Source organism: Vulpes vulpes, chromosome 2, assembly GCF_048418805.1.
Source record: "Vulpes vulpes isolate BD-2025 chromosome 2, VulVul3, whole genome shotgun sequence".
Classification (NCBI taxonomy): domain Eukaryota; kingdom Metazoa; phylum Chordata; class Mammalia; order Carnivora; family Canidae; genus Vulpes; species Vulpes vulpes.
In genome coordinates, this window is record NC_132781.1 from 108,957,265 (window position 1) to 108,976,757 (window position 19,493).

At 40.5% G+C, this 19,493-nt stretch overlaps 1 protein-coding gene and 2 non-coding genes across 3 annotated transcripts in view; 1 reads left to right on the forward strand and 2 right to left on the reverse strand.

The window, feature by feature from the left end:
• The window catches only part of CDC123 (cell division cycle 123), a 62,024-nt gene that overhangs the window by 42,022 nt on the left and 509 nt on the right, over positions 1-19,493 (reverse strand). The window contains exons 2-4 of the mRNA XM_026016537.2: positions 14,939-15,010; positions 2,466-2,523; positions 1,965-1,997 (exon numbers count right to left, since the gene is read on the reverse strand). Of these exons, the coding sequence (XP_025872322.2) occupies positions 1,965-1,997; positions 2,466-2,523; positions 14,939-15,010 (163 nt within the window). The remainder of the gene's footprint in view (positions 1-1,964; positions 1,998-2,465; positions 2,524-14,938; positions 15,011-19,493) is intronic.
• TRNAK-CUU (transfer RNA lysine (anticodon CUU)) lies at positions 6,845-6,917 on the reverse strand. The gene has a single exon. It is a non-coding gene; the product is annotated as a tRNA-Lys (tRNA).
• On the forward strand, positions 11,250-11,376 carry LOC112908492 (U6atac minor spliceosomal RNA). The gene has a single exon (XR_003232944.1). It is a non-coding gene; the product is annotated as a U6atac minor spliceosomal RNA (small nuclear RNA).

Below are 19,493 nucleotides of genomic sequence, written 5' to 3' on the forward strand. Positions count from 1 at the left end.
TGGCTTTTTTTTGGATGTTTACTCCTGATTAGACTTAGGTTATGCATGTTTGGCAGGTGATGTGTCCTTCTGAGTGAACTATATCAGAAGGTACACAATTTACGTCTGTCCCATCACTGACAAGGTTACCTCTGATCATTCAGCTACCAGGTCTTTCCATTCTAAAGTTACTAATTCCTCTTCATAATTAGTAATAATTTTGGTGGAAAGATTTTGAGAATATCCAAGAATCCTCGTTCTCACCAAATATCTACACTCTAGCTTTAACATCTATTCCATCAGTTATTACTGTGATGGTTGCAAAATAGTGATTTCCAATTCTGTAATTCCTTCTATGTTTGTGAGCTGGTGCCTGTTCTACTATAAAGGGCTTCTGCTCCCATTTTTTTTTAATATAACCATTTATTTGTCAGTATCACAGACCACAGATCTTAGCAAATGGTTATATTCCAGTAATATCCCTGTTTTGACACTCAGCTATTTGGTCAGTGGTTCGGAACCCATTCAAGCTGGCCTCTGTACCCTTTCTCTCATGTTTGCCTCATTCTTACTTTCTGACACAAGCTGTCACAGGTTCCTCTTCACTTTCTTACCCCAGTCTTGACTTTCTCCAAGGAGCTTCAATTCCTTTTAGTGGAGAAGATATCTAGAAACCAAGATCAGGGCACTAGATATGCTCATGGCTACCATGATGTCACTGTATCACTGCTTCCAGTCCTTAGTGAATAGAGTTTGGTAGATACACATACAAAAATTATTAATTTCCCTATCTAGCCATCTATTAAAAAGCATGAGTTGGCATTGATAATCCTCACCACTTTTAGGGTCCAAGTCAAATATCATGTCTTCCCTTTTGCCCATTTCTAGATGATCTCAGTTCTAACCGTTCTCTCTGTTGGGACAGCACTTTGTCATCTACTCCCAAACTGAGGCATCTTTCCCTGCTGGTTTACAAACTCCCTAATGGCCGGGATCAAACCAAATTCATCTTTGTTCAGAACCCACTATAATATCCTAAATATATGAGATAACTAACATGCATGTTTAACAGAACAGGATTTTCAGAAACAAGAGAGTGACTAACTTGCATGTTACCTAAAGTAAAATAGACCATGGAAACTTTCCCTTTCTGTGTATGTTGGCATGCTTTTTATACCTAAGGAAATAGGCTGGTTTAGGCCTTTCCACTTCTCTTGTACTGTGAATTACAGGTCTCTTCCATTAAAATAAACAGAAGTATCTTCTTATTTAGAATTAATATATAGAATATAAACTTCCCTAAAACTAGTGTCCCTTGTGCCTTTATATATATTTGCAGGAAATTTTATAAAAACCTCTCTCTTTTGTCTCAAGGTATGAGAAGTTTAATTTATCTATATTTTTAGAAATATGTTTTACTTCATTCTTTTAAAAATATTTTTATTAAAAATATATTTCAAATTGAATAGGACAACAGCATTCTTATCTCAGAAGACTATAATATACTCAATCAACTTCTACATCTTTATAGAAGATACTGGTTAAAGCCATACAGTTTTCTACTCTTACTTGAAAATTAATTTTTACACCATGTAAATATATCTGAGTCAGTGAATATAGATTTCACCTCAATCTAGCTTCCACAGATCTGGGAGTCTCCAAGTTTAATATTAGGCATGACTGCTTCTTTCAGGGTTCAACAGAAACAAGTCGAAGCACCGACTATGCACTTAAAATATTTCTTTGAAATCAAAGAGAAAAGAATGGCAGGCCATGTTTGCCTATAAACAATGATTCAAGTTATTTTTCTAAGTAATAAATCAAAGCCAACAGTTTCCTGTTTTTGTCATACAATGTTTTCTCAATGTTCATACTACATATGAAGTAGTCAGTAAAAGGGAATTTAGAGACGTATTATTGAAACACTGAAGCACCCTGTGTCACAGTGCAAAGCTGTCCCTACACTTGTGTGGCTTTGCTCTTACCGTAAGCGTAGCCGTGTTCTCGTCATCCGACCACTGCACAAAGAGGACAGAAACAAAGTATTAAATGTGGATAGTGCACTGGGCTTCCAAAAAGCAATGCTCCGTCTAAAAATGATACATAAGTATGAGACATCACTTTCTGAACACAAACTACATGTCAGAGTGAGATTTTTGTGTAATTTCTCACTTTTTTAAATAATTTTTTTTAATTTTTTTTATTTATGATAGGCACACAGTGAGAGAGAGAGGCAGAGACACAGGCAAAGGGAGAAGCAGGCTCCATACACCAGGAGCCCGACGTGGGATTCGATCCCGGGTCTCCAGGATCGCGCCCTGGGCCAAAGGCAGGCGCTAAACCGCTGCGCCACCCAGGGATCCCCTGTAATTTCTCACTTTACCAAATGTATGCAGAGATGTAAATATCAGAATCATTTCAGAGATCACTTAAATTACAACAGTTTATTAAAGGTTTCTTTTGTTTTGTTTTGTTTTTTAACCAACCTGTATTTCTTCTGCTTCATTATCACTGTTTGGTTGAGAATGTGTTGGTGGATCTTCCCTAGAAGAACATAAAACAAAAATTAAGCAAGGAAAACACTTTAATACCATGTATGTAGTCAGAATTTCAAGTGTACTGACTACAAATTAAAAAAAAAAAGGCCTCCGAATTGGAGGATGTTAGGAAAAGTTCATTTCTTGAGACAGAAACTAATATAAAGCTGATATAAAATTAATTAGTACACTTCCAGTAAGAGATGGCAAAAGAAGCACTTTCTGCCCTTTTCTCAGAAAATCACTAGAACCAAGGAAAGGAAAAACTCAAACTCCAGCTCTGAAGGCATGAGCAGTCAGTCATCTACAGCTCTGAATCCCAATACATGAGAAATGCTGCCACAGACAAGGAAGATCAAGTGAGATGAAGAGGCCAAAAGGAATCACCCAAAGAGCTGTTCTACTGAAGAGCTGGAATACCCCAAAAAGGCAAAATCAAGAATCTTTTGCGTATGTAGTGAAAACAGAGTGTGTGAGCTGGTGTTAAGAATGTCCCTGGATTTGGACGGGCACAACAGAAAGGTGTGGGGAGAGAGGGAAAGAAAGACTCAGATATGCTATCTTTGAAGAAGCCAGTGAGGAAAGAAAGCACGTGTAGAAAAGGACCAGCTAGCAGCCAATCTTCATTGCCTAGGGAGGAAGCAAAGGTGAAAACACAGAGTATTCCCTCTCATTAACACTAAAACCACAAATAACTGGGCTATGAAGAACTCACCACATCAATGAAAGCAATAATAATCAGAATAAGAACCAGCATAGGATCTGTACCAAGAAACTACAAGAAGGGAAAGGGAGGCTACTGATTGACCATGGGCATTTATCTATCCCTATGTTCCCTCTTGAAGCTCCATTAAAATAGTGGGAAAAATCTCCACCCCCCCCCAAAGGAGACAACCGCAGAAAAGAGACAGCAACAGAAGTTTGGAAAACAGAAAGCCAATAAGAAGGATAACCCAGTGAGCAACAGGTAGAACCTAGAACTCCACTAGATGATGAGACCAAAGCTCTGGGCTACCAACAGGTGACTTGTGTGAAGTCCACAGAAGAGGCAGTAAGACACAAGCAGCCTTCCTCACCCTGCACACCCTAACAACTAATCCTTCCATGAACCAAAGGACTCAGGTCTGTAACGTCCCAGAGGAATATTAGGGTGAAATGGTAGAGTATGATGAGAAGCCATGTGAAAATCACACTAACAGTGAAGCCTCTGGTCCCTTTCTCCCATCCTGCTCCCGGAACACACACAGACTACAAGATTCTTCTCTGTAGAAACTGAAACCTCCTGAGGACAAACCTACAGATAACTGTCATCTGGAAAACTTTCATCAATACCTGCTGATTGTGGGCACTCTTAGTAAGTGAGTCCCACTGGGTACAGAGTGAGTGTGAGTACAAGTGTGTGTGTCCTCACTCTTAAATATGAAGAAAGGCCGAGAATCATTAGAAAACTAAACAAAGGCTCTAGGATGAAAAAAAAAAGTTTTTTATTTTATTTTTTTTATTTTTTATTTTATTTTATTTTTTAAATTTTTATTTATTTATGATAGTCACAGAGAGAGAGAGAGAGAGGCAGAGACACAGGCAGAGGGAGAAGCAGGTCCCATGCACCGGGAGCCTGACGTGGGATTCGATCCCGGGTCTCCAGGATCGCGCCCTGGGCCAAAGGCAGGCGCCAAACCGCTGCGCCACCCAGGGATCCCAAAAAAGTTTTTTAAAAGAAGAAAAGTATATATAGGAAACAGACAATAAAGGGACCAGATTAAAAATATTTTTTAAAATCATTAATATAAAGATAAAAGATAAAGAGGATAAAAGAGAAAAAGATAAAAGAAGATACTGCATCCATGAGTGAAGAACAGGAAGCTATAAGAAAGGAACAGAGAAGGGGCACCTGGGTAGCCTAGTCAGTTAAGCATCCAACTTCTGATATCAGCTTAGGTCTTGATCTCAGGGTTGTGAGTTCAAGCCCCACCTTGAGCTCCATGCTGGGCATGAAACCTATTCCGGAAAAAAAAAAAAAAAAAATTTTTTTTTTAATTAAGAAAGAAAAGAACAGAGGATAGGATTGAACTTGAAGAAATGAAAACATGATAGTTGCTAGTTAAAAATTCAATAGAATGAATGGCAAAATGAAGGAAATTTCCCAGAAAGAACTAAGAAGACAAAGAGATAGACAACAGAGAGGGAATGATAAAATTCAGAGAATCCAGCAAGATCCAGCATCGAAAGAATGGAAGTTCAAGAAAGAGAAACCAGAAAATGAGAAAATTATCAAAGATAGAGTATTTTTAAATGTTCCCAAACTGAAAAATATGTCTCTAGAATGGAAGGGCTCACCAAGTACACAGCACAGTGAATGGTTAGGATGAAAGGGTGCTTAGGCGATGTGCAAAGGTGGCCACAATAATTCTTCCCATCTCCTCTGTGAGGAACCTTTGCCACTCTTCCTATCAAAAAATGGCATTTATATCCCCATTCCTTTAATTTAAACTGGCTTCAAGACTCATCGTGACCAACAAAATGTAGAAGTGACACCATGTAATTTTAGGTATCAGAAGCCTTTACAGCCTCCACTCTCAGGTTTGGAATGCTGCCAACACTATGTAAAGAAGCTAAGAGTCGTCTTCTGAGATGAGAGACCACAAAGAAAGAGAGGCCCAGCATCAACTGCCAGACATGAGGCCACCTTAAAAGCATCCAGGTGTTCAACAGAACCACCAAATGACTATAGCAACATGACCTTAGCAAGACAAACAGAAGACTCATCCAGTGTCAAGAAGTATAGAGGCTCTGAGAGTTTACCCCACTTGCAAGCTAACAGGCTAGCTGGCCAGAGTGTCCAGACTCTGGCAGAAGACATATGACTCTTAGGTCAGAAACAAAGGACTCAGACTCACAACACAGCATGAAGTATGAGATGCATCTGTCCATCAGTCCCCTCTGGCCCATGGGAGGTCAAGGAGTAGCCAGGTTTGCATCACAACTGAGGAACCCTGAATTTAAGAAACCTCATCTTTACTAAACCTGCTCAGTCTCTGACCTAAAGGCAGAGAGGCTGTCTTTACCTGTACTAGACAGTAAATAAACCTGCTCTCTGCTAGGGAAGGAGCCATTATCTCTACCTTCCAAGGTTGTTTGCTATATAAACATCCTTGAAAAGATAATCAAGAACAAAAACTATCAGTACCTCTGCTTGCAAGATCCGTAGTAACTGAGAGAACCAAGAATTGTCTCTCAAGACTCAGCTGAGCAATCACTGACAAAATGTTTATTGTTCTAAGTCTGTATGTTTGGTCAATACAGAGGAACTATTATAAAATATAAAGGAATATATATAAAGGAAAAGAATTCTAAAAAACAATCATAAAGAAAACCAGGTCACAATAAAGGAACACAAATCAAAATGATAAGGGATTTCATAGCATTCTAGAAGACAGTAGACCATACCTTCAAAATCACAAGGGAAATTTTCTGCCTAGAATCCATACTAATAAACCAATCCACCCTCATCCCCCTGCCAAAAATCTATAGATAAAAAATTTTTTCAGGTATAAAAACACTCAAAAGTTTTTCCTCCTCTGCATTGTAGAACATGAGATTCAATAAAACAAGTAAATCAAGAGACCCAAAAATATGGTATCCAAAGTACAGAAAATCCAACACAAAATAGTAAAGTTCCAGGTGACAACTGTATACCAGACCTGAAGAGCTACTGGATTGGAATAGGAAGAAGAGGGATTGCTAAAGTGAAATCTTCAGGAAAGGAAAATGGAAAATGGAAAATTTGGAAGTGCCCATGAGTATTTAGAGAAACAGTTAACAGGCTTATGACCTGTCTATTGAAACGGTTACTAAGTATTAGGACAGACACATGAAAAATAAAGCAAATTTAAAGAACATGGTTATTAGTAAAGAAAGGGTAATCAGCCACAGTGGTAATCAGCCAATAATGTAGTAATATTGTGACCACTGGCTACTGATTTAACCAAAAACTGTAATGAAGATAGAGAAAGTGCAAGAAAATGAAATCTTCAAATACCATAACACAAATTCAAGAAATAATATCTGAGGAGGAGATAATATTAGGAAATAATCAGTGTAAGTATATTGTTATGAAATACAAAGCTACTGACAGTGGTTCCATTCAAATTTGTTGAAGGTGTATCATATCTTAAGTGTTATAGAAGCAATCACTAGAAAGGCATATCCTCCCTTATAAACCAAGAAATTGACACACTGGCTCATCAATCATTCAATCAATTGGTTGTAATACTGGTTAATGTATATCAATCAGTTCCCTAAATTTTCTTTTTTAAAAGTAAGCTCTACGCCCAACATGGGGCTTGAACTCACAACCCTGAGATTAAGAGTCACATGCTCTACCGACTGAGCCAGACAGGCACCCCAATTCCTAAATTTTTATCAACTCTTTGTAATCCTAAAGAATTGAGTTCCCAGATCCATGAAGCTAAGAACCAGACATTGTAGTACAGTGATAATACTAACACACTGTCACTTGTGAATCCCTGCCCAAGGAGCTAATCATTCTTTCTCTTGCATCTCTCTTTAAATACCACATATTTTTAAGTACATTATTATCTTTAATAAGACTTACTTAATCTTACAACACAAAAGACAGTGAATGAACTTGAAAATGTACTTTACCACTCTAAAGTATCACTTTTTAAATGATAAATTTTAAAAATCATATTTATAACCAGTATATCCATATAGTTCTTCAGAGGAATTTATTGCAGTGCCCACTGTGACGTTATGTCACAAAACCTGGTCACTGTAGAAGATGATGGAGAATATAAACTTCCAATTTATTAGACTTGCTTTCTAAGGTATATCTCAAATTACTGAGGACTGAATTGGCTAAAGTATGATGCTAATATTTATAAAATATTCCATATTTCCAATATCACATCTAGCACAGAGCTGGAACATAAGAGCCATGGGGAACCTTAAAGAGCACTGGCTTTGGAGGCAGACATAGCTTGAGTGTGTCAGTTCTACTGTAAGCTGAGACCCTCCACCATTATCCTATCTGTAAAACCAGCATAGTAACAGCTACTCTACAGAGTTGTGAAGATTCAAACCATGATCACACCTAAGAGTCGTTTTATGATTTTGTGTTTTATGATTGGCATCTATCATTATTCTGCGTTGAGGGAGACAGATCAGGAAAGAACAAACTTGGGATCAGAAAGGGGTAAGTAAAGATTAGTTCCTGGAAGCAGTGAGTCAGACCACCTGAGTCAGATCCAACTTGTGAGCCCAGATCCAGTATCACCTCTACCATAAAAACTTCCACAATCATCCCAGTGATTATTTATACTTAAAAACATTCTTAGAAGAATACTGGATGCTTTTATTCCCCCCTAAAAAACAGGCTTCTATTTACTTACATCTTTAATTTAGCTACTAAACAGGGACTCCCCAGGTAGGATATCCTACCCATCTTATTTCTGTAGCATGCTCCGTACCCATCTCAGGAGGGTGGGACACACCCAATAATGTGCAATAAAATGAATCACTCTATACCAGAAATGCATGCCACCAGCCTCCTTTCCCCTACCCACTGTAGGCATTAATAATTGAATCAAGCATTCCTTCTCATTGAACCCCAGATATAGCCTCAGAACCCTTCTCAACACATCACTCCAGAAAACCATTACCAGTAGATCTGAGCTGGCAAACAAGATAAACCCAGTAATCATCCCTTGGTCTGTACTATTCATTTGACTTCATTTAGGCCGCCATGGAAAAGAGTAAAGTAATCATGGTAATCATGGTCACTCATCCAACAAATACTTAGTGAGCCCAGACTCTGTACTGAGTTATAAATGTAAAGAACACACCTTCCAGAACTGAAAGCCCGGAGTGAAAAAATGTCCTCTATGTAAAGGTAATGGGAGATTAGGCATGAAGAATCAAGAGCTATGGCGGACCCCTTTGGCCATTTCCCATTTCTCTGTCAATAAAACCTCCAATTTTTTCAGAAACAAAGTGCCCCCATGCCTAATGGACTTTGCCTCAACCACAACATAGACTCATCTACCACACATGGCTATTCTATCCCATTTGCCAGTGAGGGACCTGACTCTGATCCACAAGGGCCAGGGAACTCCTGAGAAAGTTTGTCCAAGAAGGAGGTGAGACAGGATCTCATATATCCTGGACTCCGGATATGATAGGGTGAGGGCATGATCCTTGAAACGACTATGGTGAACTTGGACTCGGGAGGAAAACCAGGAAGTTCACAGAGAAGCTGATTTTGAGTCCTAGCATCACTGAACTACTATACTTTCCCATAGTTGCCATGCCTTAGGGCTTCTTATGAAATAAGCTATTTGCCTCCTTGGTTAAGTCAAGTTTAAAACTGGATATTGTTTTAGTCCGTATGGGTTACTATCACAAAATACCATACACTGGGTGGCTTATAAACAGGGATGTACTTCTCACAGTTCTGGAGGCTGGAAACCCAGGATCAGGGGGCCAGCTCTGTTCCAAGCTGCAGATGGCCACCTTCTTGCTGTGTCCTCACACGGCAGAAGGGGTTAGGGAGTTAGGGAGTGGGGCACCTTTTATTAGGGCACAAATGCCATTCATGAAGCTTCCACCCTCATAGCCCAATCACCTCCCAAAAGTCCTACCTCCTCAGACTGATTATCTCTGGGCATCAGAACTTCAACATATGAATTTGGGGACCACACAAACACCTGGACCACAGAAGACATTCTGTTACTTGCAAACAAAATCACCCCAACTGACCCAGGGAACAAACACAGGGAGCACTGGATGGTAGGTTGGGAAGATTAAGAGCCTGAACAGACAAAAAGCCAGGTTCATTTCATGGGAGATGAAACTGAAGAAATTCCATTCAGAAGCTGGAATGCTTTTTAATTTATTTGTAACAACTAACATGGAAACCTAGAGGAAAGCACATAATTAGGAAATTTTGCTTTCTGAGATAGGTACCCTAATGGACTAGTGTTAAGAGCATAACTAGTACAATGGTTAGTGAAAGCTATTTGGCAATACTGGTCAAGAGCCTTAAAAAAAATTTTTTTTTTAAGATTTTATTTATTTATTCATGAAAGCCACAGAGGGAGAGGCAGAGACATAGGCAGAGGGAGAAGCCTGAGGGGAGCACAATGTGGGACTCGATCCCAGGACTCCAGGATCATGACCTAAGCCAAAGGCAGGCACTCAATCACTGAGCCACCCAGGTGCCCTGAGTCTTAAAAATTTTTATAACCTTTGCCCTGTAACTAGAGTCTGGAATTCTTATTGCACAGAAATAATCCTAAATGCAAGCAGGGTTCCAAGCAAAAATACATTCACTGTAAAAAAATTTTTTTAGTAAAGTTGTAAATACCTAAATGTCCAACAACTATGAAATTAGATCAGTTATACCAAGTGCATATACATGGATATTATGCAATTACTAAAAATAATTTTATGCCATTTTAAAAACATGGAAAAATCATGCTATGGTGTTCAATGAAAAAAATATATAAAATTATGTATGTGGTATGCTCATAATTTAGGCTAAAATATACATTTAAAAAGACTAGAGAAGATATGCCAATATTTGAACAGCATTTGCTTCTGCTTCTAGGTGGTGCAATTATAAGTGATTTTTTTTCCTGCTTCTCTATATTTTCTGTACTTTTCAAGTTTATGATAATGAGCAAGTATTACTTTGATAATTAAAAATGAGGTGGGGGCATTTTTATACATGATGGGATTTCTAAGCATTCATATTGCTCCCACTCCCTACCATTTCAGAATTTATTTTACCCAACAAAACTAAGTCATACAGGGCAGCCCGGGTGGCTCATTGGTTTAGTGCCGCCTTCGGCCGGGGACCTGATCCTGGAGACCCAGGATCGAGTCCCATGTTGGGCTCCCTGCATGGAGCCTGCTTCCCCCTCTGCCTGTGTCTCTGCCTCTCTTCTCTCTCTCTCTCTCTCTGTCTCTCATGAATAAATTAACAACAATAAAAAACTAAGTCATATATATTCCCATAGTCCCATGCTAAGGAAAGATGCCTAACTGATCTATCTCGGTATCTACAAATAACCACTACTAGTTCACTACTGGCCTACTCACAATAAAAGAATATTCAGTAAGTCTAGTTCATTAACTCCTCTTTATTTATCTGTCACTATAACACTGTATTCTTTGATGCAGAGAAACATTCCATACAAAGGAGCTAAAATGTTCATATGTTAATAGATGCAGTTACAGTACTCTATAGATAATATTTTATATACACACTCATTCACCTAATGGTTACTATCTGAACTCAGGGAGAAGTTACTGATAGAAACCAACCTGGATTACTCTGGCCTGAGCTCAGATCATGTAGGACTTTAACTGTTGAACAAACGAAAACTATTAGGATGTCCTGATCCCAGGCCATGAATCCTGTTGTTGACATAAACTCTAGGATTGTGCTGTTATCCCTAGGGTAATTTATTCTGTTGACTGATATCTTAGATCAATAACTAATGGTTGATATTGTGACTAGTGACTCTAGATTTTAATCACTCGGAGGTTGTTTTTTTCTCCAAGGTCATCCTAACCAAAACTGTTAACTCATCTAAAATTTTATTATCTCTTTAGTTTATGTTATTTTCAGTTAATTAAAGCTCTACAGGGTCATCTTACTTTTTTATTCCCTCAATCTTCATGGGAAGGTTAAAAAGATTAGGATAGCAAGTATTGTATTAACTGAGAGGAAGGTTAGCGTTCCTCTTGACAAGGATGGAAGAGACTCTCAGGCCTAACAACACACATATGGTTAAGGCACTACCACCCATTTCGAGGCATCTAACCCTTGTTTTTCAAGTAACAGATAACAGTAGAGAACAAATTGATGGTCACAGAGGGGAGGTGGATGGGGGAATAGGTGAAATAGGTGATGGGGATTAAGGAGTGCACTTGTCATGATGGGCATTGAGTGATGTATGGAAGTGGTCAATTGCTATACTGTACACCTAAAACCAATATTACACTGTATGCTAACTAACTAGAATTTGAATAAAAACTTTTTAAAAAATTAACACGTATAGATTAAAAATATATATATATAAAACACCATTGACTCTAATGAAAAAAGAAAAGATTAGGATAGTAAGGAATATACTAAGAGGGATACACAACCAAGCCCACACACAAAATATAAACACTGAGCTTTTTTTTTTTAAAAAAAAAAAAAGACATTTAGGGGCACCTGGCTGGCTCAGTCAGTGAAGCATAGGACTCTCGATCTCAGGGTTGTAAGTTAAAGCCCCACATTGGACATACAGATTACTTAAAAACTAAATCTTTAAAGGAAAAAAAAGACATTTGAAGAAAGCTACTTAGCAATGAAATGCAGCAACACAGATGAATCCCAAAAGCATTATGTGGAGGTAAAGCAGACAGACACAAAAGAATAAACAGTATCTTATTTCACTTATAGGAAGTCCTAAAACTGACAGAACTAAGACATGAAGATGTAAGTCAGACCAGTGTTTGCCTGGCTTAGGTTGGGGACGGTAGGCAGGACCGACCTGAAAGGGGGGCAGGGGCTTTCTAGGGGAGTGGGAATGTTTGCTATTTTTCATGGAAAAGGTGATGAAACAGGTGTATGTATTTATGTTATACTCAGGACCTCTGCATTTTATTATAAATGTCCTTCATTTAAATTATACCTATAATTGTCAAGTTTTTACCTACAAAAGGAATCTAAGCTATAATTACTACCCTTTTCAAATCAAAGGCTTTCCTCAGCCTGAGCAAGTGACATCTTCATGCATCTCACTGTTCAGTCAGAAATTAGAGGGTGATTCTTGCCCCCTCCTTCTCTGTCACCAAGTTCTGAAGGTACAGCTCTAAGACGTCTCAACTCCACTCACTTCTCCCCCTCCAGAGTCACCACCATAGTTCAGCCACTGCCAGTTTGCTCTTGATCCAATGTAGTATCCTCCTAACTGGTCTCCAATTTCCATGTGGTAACTGGACCTCAGAGTTCTTTAATGCATTCTCACTGACCTCAGAATAAATTCTAGAATCTTTAACAGAACTCCCACACACCCTCTTACAACCTTCCCTAATGGCAGCAACCCACCCTTGCACCATTTGGCCCTCCACGCTCCTGCCACATGACCCACTTGTAGTGTCCTACAGGTCAAGACCTTCCATGCCTCAGAGGTCTCCTTAATGCTATTCTCTCAGCCTGGAAGATTCTTCCCTCCACCCATCAACTGACTACCTTCCACTCCAACTTCCCATTTCAGAGGCTCCTAAGTTACTTCTTCAGGGTATTCCCTGCAGTCTCTCGCCAGCCCACCCCCAGTGATTTCTTGTCTCATCACAATTTTCACTTACATCTTTACTGGTGTGCCTGTATAATGTTCGGACTAAGATCCGTGATGACGGTGAGAGCAGTTAATGTTTCTTAAGGGCATATGATACACCAGTATTGAGTGAAACACTTTACACATTACCTCCTTTCATCTGTGTAACGGCCCAAGGGGAGTCCTGGGATATCAGTCACCCCATTTACATACAGTCAGGGAAAACGAGGCACAGAGTGCTAGAAATCACAAAGATATGATTTGACAGTAGGCAGTGGGACAGAAGGACCAGCGCCACCACACTGTATCAACTCCCACAAAACACGAATGAACCGTCAACTCCAAAAAGGGCGGAGTCCTTCACCTTGCTGTGAAGCAGGGTGCTGCCTGGAGCCGTTCCAAGGTATTTAACAGGGCCTGCCACACGCTCCCGCACACGTCTGGCCAATGGAAAACATGGGGGCTCTTCAATATGCTTAGAGTAGGGAAATCTATCCAGTATTTGCTAAGGTAAGAAATCATTTTTTTTAGTCCCATATATATGACTTCATTATTGTTCCAGATTTGAGAATAATAAAAATTATGTCATTGGTATCACAAAGTCAAGTTTTGCCTAACTACTCTACTGTCTCCTTATCCTGCAATTATTTCAAATTAATGAGGCTCCCAATTAATAATTTTCAAGTTATTATGAGGCTGAGGATACAAAAAACATAAATAAAATCCAGAAAGCTACACAGAAAATTCATCAAAGAAAGTGGGGGGTGTAAAATTAGTATTACTGTGGGGTACCTGGGTAGCTCAGTTGGTTGGTTATGCCTTGTTTTGTGATTTCAAGGTCATGAGATAGAGCCCCGCACCAGGCTCCACTTAGCGTGGAGTCTAAGACACTCTCTCTCCCTCTGTTCCTCCCACTCCCACCCAATTCACTCACGCTCTTGCTCTCTCTAAAATAAATAAATCTTTAAAAAAATTAATGTATTGGGCAGCCCCGGTGGCCCAGCGATTTAGCGCTGCCTTCAGCCCAGGGCCTGACCCTGGAGACCCGGGATCGAGTCCCATATTGGGCTCCCTGCATGGAGCCTGCTTCTCCCTCTGCCTGTGTCTCCGTCTCTCTCTCTCTCTGTGCCTCTCATGAATAAATAAATAAAATCTTTTAAAAAAATTAATGTATTGAAAACATATACAATATTCTAATTATATTTTTAAGTTCCTTCACCCGACAAATGTCTATCAAGCACCTCTATGTGTCAGGCACTGCTCCAAGAGCCAGGAACAAAACTGTCCAAGTCCCAGTTCTGATGAAGCCGGCATTCTAATACCAGGACAGTTATGGGAACTATGTCAGATGCAAAGAAGTATTATGCAGAAAAATGAAGTCAGGCAAGGGGTGAAGAGTAAGGCACCAGAACGTGCCCACTGGTACCATTGAGCAGTATGCGGCCTTAATGGGAAGGAAACTGACACACGCCGTAATATGGGCAAACCCCAAAGACATCATGCTGGTTAAGTAAAGCTGGTCACAAAAGTACAAAGACTACATGATTCCACTCATGTGAGGTCTTTAGAGTACTCAAAATCATGGGCACAGAAAGTAGTAGAATGGTGGTGGCCAGTGGCTAGTGGGAGGAGGAAGGAGGGCATGCAACTCTGGATCTCAGGGCCTTGAGTCCAAGCCCCGTGTTGGCAGTAGAGATTACTTAATAAACTTAAAAAAAAAAAAAGAGGAAGGATCCCAGAGGTATGTCATAGCATGACCTCTTTCCCCTGCCACCCTCTCCCCACCTCCAGAAAGAAGAGTTATTATCACACCCATTTTCTCAAGAAAAAGGTGAAAGGACTGCCCAATTTCATACCTGGCGACTACTCAATTCTGCATCTTATTAATTGAGCATTGATGAGAAATACAGGACAAAGATCAGGACATAATTTTAACTAGGAAAAAAAAAAAGGGAGAGAATGGTGCCAAAGCTAATGTATTTATTTAACGTGGTAAATTACTGGATTTAATCATCACAACATTTCTTCATGATAAAGTTTCAAGAATTTTTTTCTCGTATACATTACCTTCCTGAAACCACCAGAGTTCCATCATCAAGTAAATAATCCTTCACATTCTGAGGAAGTGGAAGAATGACACTAAAAACAAAAATTAAAAAAAAAAAAGCATTTACCAAAAAGGCATCATTTTAAAAAGACCAACCATAAGTAGAGAGAAAAAATTCCAAACCCAATTAATTTATTACTTGTTCCCTTTATGTTTACTATCAAGTGCGAAATGTTAATGATACACATTTGGTAACAGCACACTAAAAATTAGAATAATATGAATAAATCTTGTGGTTAAACTAACTGCAACTCATGTATTACCACAATCAGGGTCAAGAAACAAAACCAGTCAAATCCCAAGAACCATAAATTTACAGCACAAAAGGCAGAAGCTCAAGAGCACTTTGAGTGAGTACCCGTTTTTTTTAAGAAATCAGACACCAGCAGATATTTGCAGCAACACAGGAAATGCAGCAAACAAAGGAGAAAGAGCATCTGACCATCTTCTTAAGACAGAGGGCAGAGGCAGACTTAAGATTTGGAAACCATTCTTTGGTTGGCAATGCACACAAGAGGCTAAGAATTCATGATGTGTCTGGATGAGTTGGGGTGGCCTTTTGTTCAACTGACTGCCAGAGCCATAAAGCTGCTTTAGTTTAATTCATTTCAGATAATTAAGGGACGGTAAAGCCGTACCTGGAAGTCACTTCAAAATCTCATGGGATCATTTGTTTTTTGCTCTGTGATCATAAATCATCAAGCAATTCTGCTATTGTAATGCTATCACTTTGAGGCACATATTCTTTAAACAATAAAAAGAAATGATGGCCTGCTTAGATAGAGGTACGAGAACACCATCGACTTACGCATCATTTATTTATTTATTTATTTATTTATTTACTTATTTATTTATTTATATTATTATTTATTTATTTATTCTGGCAAATTAAAAATGGCTTCTGTGCATAGAAAACATTATTTGTGGGCTATTTCAGTTTTAAAGACTAATATCTGATTTATCAAATTTACAATTTCACATTCAAAAGTCTAGTTCTTCAGGCTTTCAAGGTCAACTATCAGATCTTCCTATTCTATTTGTAAATCTGCTAAGTTTTAAACAATTTCAAGTGAGCCTTTGAAACTTAAATGTTGCTCTAGAATTTTTAATTCTGTTATCAAAAGAACCTATTCAGTTTTATTTTTAAATATTTCAGTTGTCTAATCACAAATAAGCCTTCCCAAATACTTAACTTATAACCAAGCCAGCAAACTAAAGCCTAAGTGCAATCTAAGGCTCTTGCGCACATTCCAATAGTATCTTAAAACTTGAAAAGTTTTCTTACTCATTTTCCAAGAGAATTTTTGAGGTTTACCTTCTCAGGAGCCTGAGCCTGAAAAATGCTGGCAGAGATGCCAGTTCCTAGACATCTAGGCTGGTATTCCCAACCACGATGAGAGCACACAAGCCCTCTTTTCTGCTGGTCATGTCTCTAAGTCCCCAAATTGATCATTTCAGAGTCCACATCCCTTGTTTTGAGTTACACTAATTCTCAGGTCTGATTTGAACCTGGACTTTCCCTCCGGGTGGCATCAACCCTGACTGGATTCTAAACAACTGTTTCCTGTTGGATTCTATGCTGAATTCTTTGCATATTCTTTCTGCTGGAGGGTCTTCAACTCTTAAAAATAGTGGCTGGCGTGGAGTTAGATTCTGCTTACTTCTCATGGATCACTGAGTTCTACAGTCCCAGTTCTGAAGTCATCCTAATGAGGGTATCGTGCATTAAGTTATGCAAGTCAAGGAGAATACCCAAGTGGTTCCATTAAGAATGCAAAGCCTATGAGGGGGAAAAATACAAAAGAAAAAAAAAATCACAGTACAGCAGCATGTTAGGTGTTGTCCCAGGTGAGGAGGTATGTACCAAGGGCTACCAAATTCAGAAGAAGAGGAACTGTGCCTGAAAGACTGGGGGCCACAAACAAGTCATTGCCAGGCAAGCTCTACACAAAGCTAGTGAGGCTGTCAGAGAAGAATTTAGTTCGGTCTTGAAACACAAGTACAGGTGAGAATACAATGAGGCCTGACTGATGTAAATGAATTAAGTGACAAAGTACTTATCTCATTCTATAACCTATTCAATACCTTATATATCCAACACCCTATTCCATATCCCATTCAAGTGAATATAATTACATACATATGGACAAGTTATTCTGATACAATTTTTGAGGTAAAAAGAGCCTTTAAAGGATTATTTAATATAGCCTTTATGTTTGAGAAAAGTAACAGATTTAGAAAGGTAAAGGGGCCCAAAGTCATCTAGCTCATGATTCTTAAGCCTGAGTCAAAATTCCAGAACTTGTCAAAAAAATAAACTTGTATTCTTATCCACCTAATCATTTTTTGAACCGTGATTAATAAACACTGAAAAATAATGCTGAGTCAGTAACAAGAAAATGATCTCAGCATTAAAGCTGACAATGACAATGACAAAGCTAATACAGCTCCCACTGCATTGGCCCAGGTTGTGCAGGGATATCCTGGCACGTATTTGGATCCAGTGATATGACCGCACAACTAAACAGACTAAAGAAACAGTTTAAAGACAGAGTCAAGAACAGAGTCAGGAAACATGGCTTAGTTGTGGGCTCTACAGAAAATCCCACCTCTTGCTTTATCTGTCATTCTGAGCTTCATATGAATGGTACACATTCTAAATGAACTAAAATTATTTTGCTTCCAAAGAGCTTTGATTAAATCCAAAATGTAACAATGAGAGGCTCCCCGGAGTGGCTCAGCAGTTGAGCGCCTGCCTTTGGCCCAGGGTGTGATCCTGGAGACCCAGGATTGAGTCCCACGTTGGACTCCCTGCATGGAGCCTGCTTCTCCCTCTGCCTGTGTCTCTGCCTCTCTCTCTCTCTTTCTCTCTCTGTCTCTCGTGAATAAATAGAAGAAAAAAAAAAAAGTAACAACAGGCAGTGTCTCCATGTGTTTACTACATGCCAGAAACTGTGGCAAGCATTTTAAATGTCCCATCTAATTCCCATGACAATCCTATTATTTTCTCAAATTTCCAGATGGGGCTTAGAGAGATTAAGCAATTTGCTCAAGAAGCAGGGGGAACCAAAATTCAAAGCCAGACAGAGGGCCCTGATTCCAGGATCCAGTTCTTGAACCGCTATCCTCTGCTGGAGGGGAAGGCCAACTATGCCAGAGGTCACACAAGGCACCTGCAGAGAGTTGCAGGTCAGTTCACGTGAACTCAGTGTGAAACGTCTGACAGGTTCACAAACACCCCTTCAGTCACACCAAAGCAAATAACTCACCATGTCAAACCCAAAGCCTATTTCAATTATACAAGGTACAAAGGACTGGATTATCATGAGGGCAGATCACTTCTCCATCTGCGTGTAACGTCCACTGCTGCTGCTGAAGCCCCTCCTTTCCTTTTGGCTGCACTCCAACCACCTTCAAATGCAAAGATTATCTTCCTTTGAGCTGAGCTGCTCTAACCTCCACCTGGGAGCAGACTCTATGTACCTGAGAAGAACTGCCGTCCTTTGAGTAATCTCCTTATGCCCTCAGGATTTCAAAACCGTTTCCCTCGGGGGGACGCCTGGGTGGCTCAGCGATTGAGCATCTGCCTTTGGCCCAGGTCATGACCCCGGGGTCCCTGGATCCAGTCCCACGTCGGGCTCCCTGCATGGAGCCTGCTTCTCCCTCTGCCTGTGTCTCTGCCTCTCTCTCTCTCTGTGTCTCTCATGAATAAATAAATAAAATCTTAAAAAAAAAAGAAAACAAAACCGTTTCCCTCTCCCTATTCACACTCTGCACCAAGAGGCCTAAACGGGAAAAGGACAGTTGGTCTATAAATACCTGCTCCTCTGGGTGGCCTAAAGGGGAAGCGGGCAAGTTACAGAAAAATCCTGTCGGTGAACATGCACTTCTTTGATCTCTGCCTCCTCCTGCGTGGAAGCCTGCTCCTTCATCATCCTCCAGATGTAACGATCGTCCTGGAACACTTCGGGCTATTCCAGCCGCCTTGCCTCTCTTTACCTTGAACGGCCCGGGGGGCAGGATGACACAGTTACTCCTCGGCCCGCCTGCAGACCCAGGCCGGCTTCCCCGCTGGAGGCCAGGGGACCAGGAAACCGAGTCTGCTCCGCTCCTTGTCCAGGCATGGCTCCGCTCGCGGTGCTCGCTTGTCCCCGCGCACCCCGCACCCCGGAGGCCGGGCGCCAGGAAGTCCCCTGCGAAGCGACGTCTAGGGGCGGCGACGCGGACCCCGGGCCTCAGCCCGCTCCGTCCCCGCGTCCCCCGCCTCTGACCTTCACGGCCCCGCGAACGCCCCGCTGCGTCCCGCGGCGCAGCCCCCGGAACGCCGGGGCCAGCCTCCTCCGCCTCCGCCCCTGAAATCCCACCAGCAACTCGGAATCTCCGCACCCGCGCTCCCGTCCAATCGCTCTCAGGCCTGTTTTTGGGGGGGGGGCGCGCGGAACGGAGCTAAGACTCGCCCCAAAATGTCGCAGTTCCCCATCGCCGATCGCCCCGGCGCAGCCCCTCCGCGCTCAC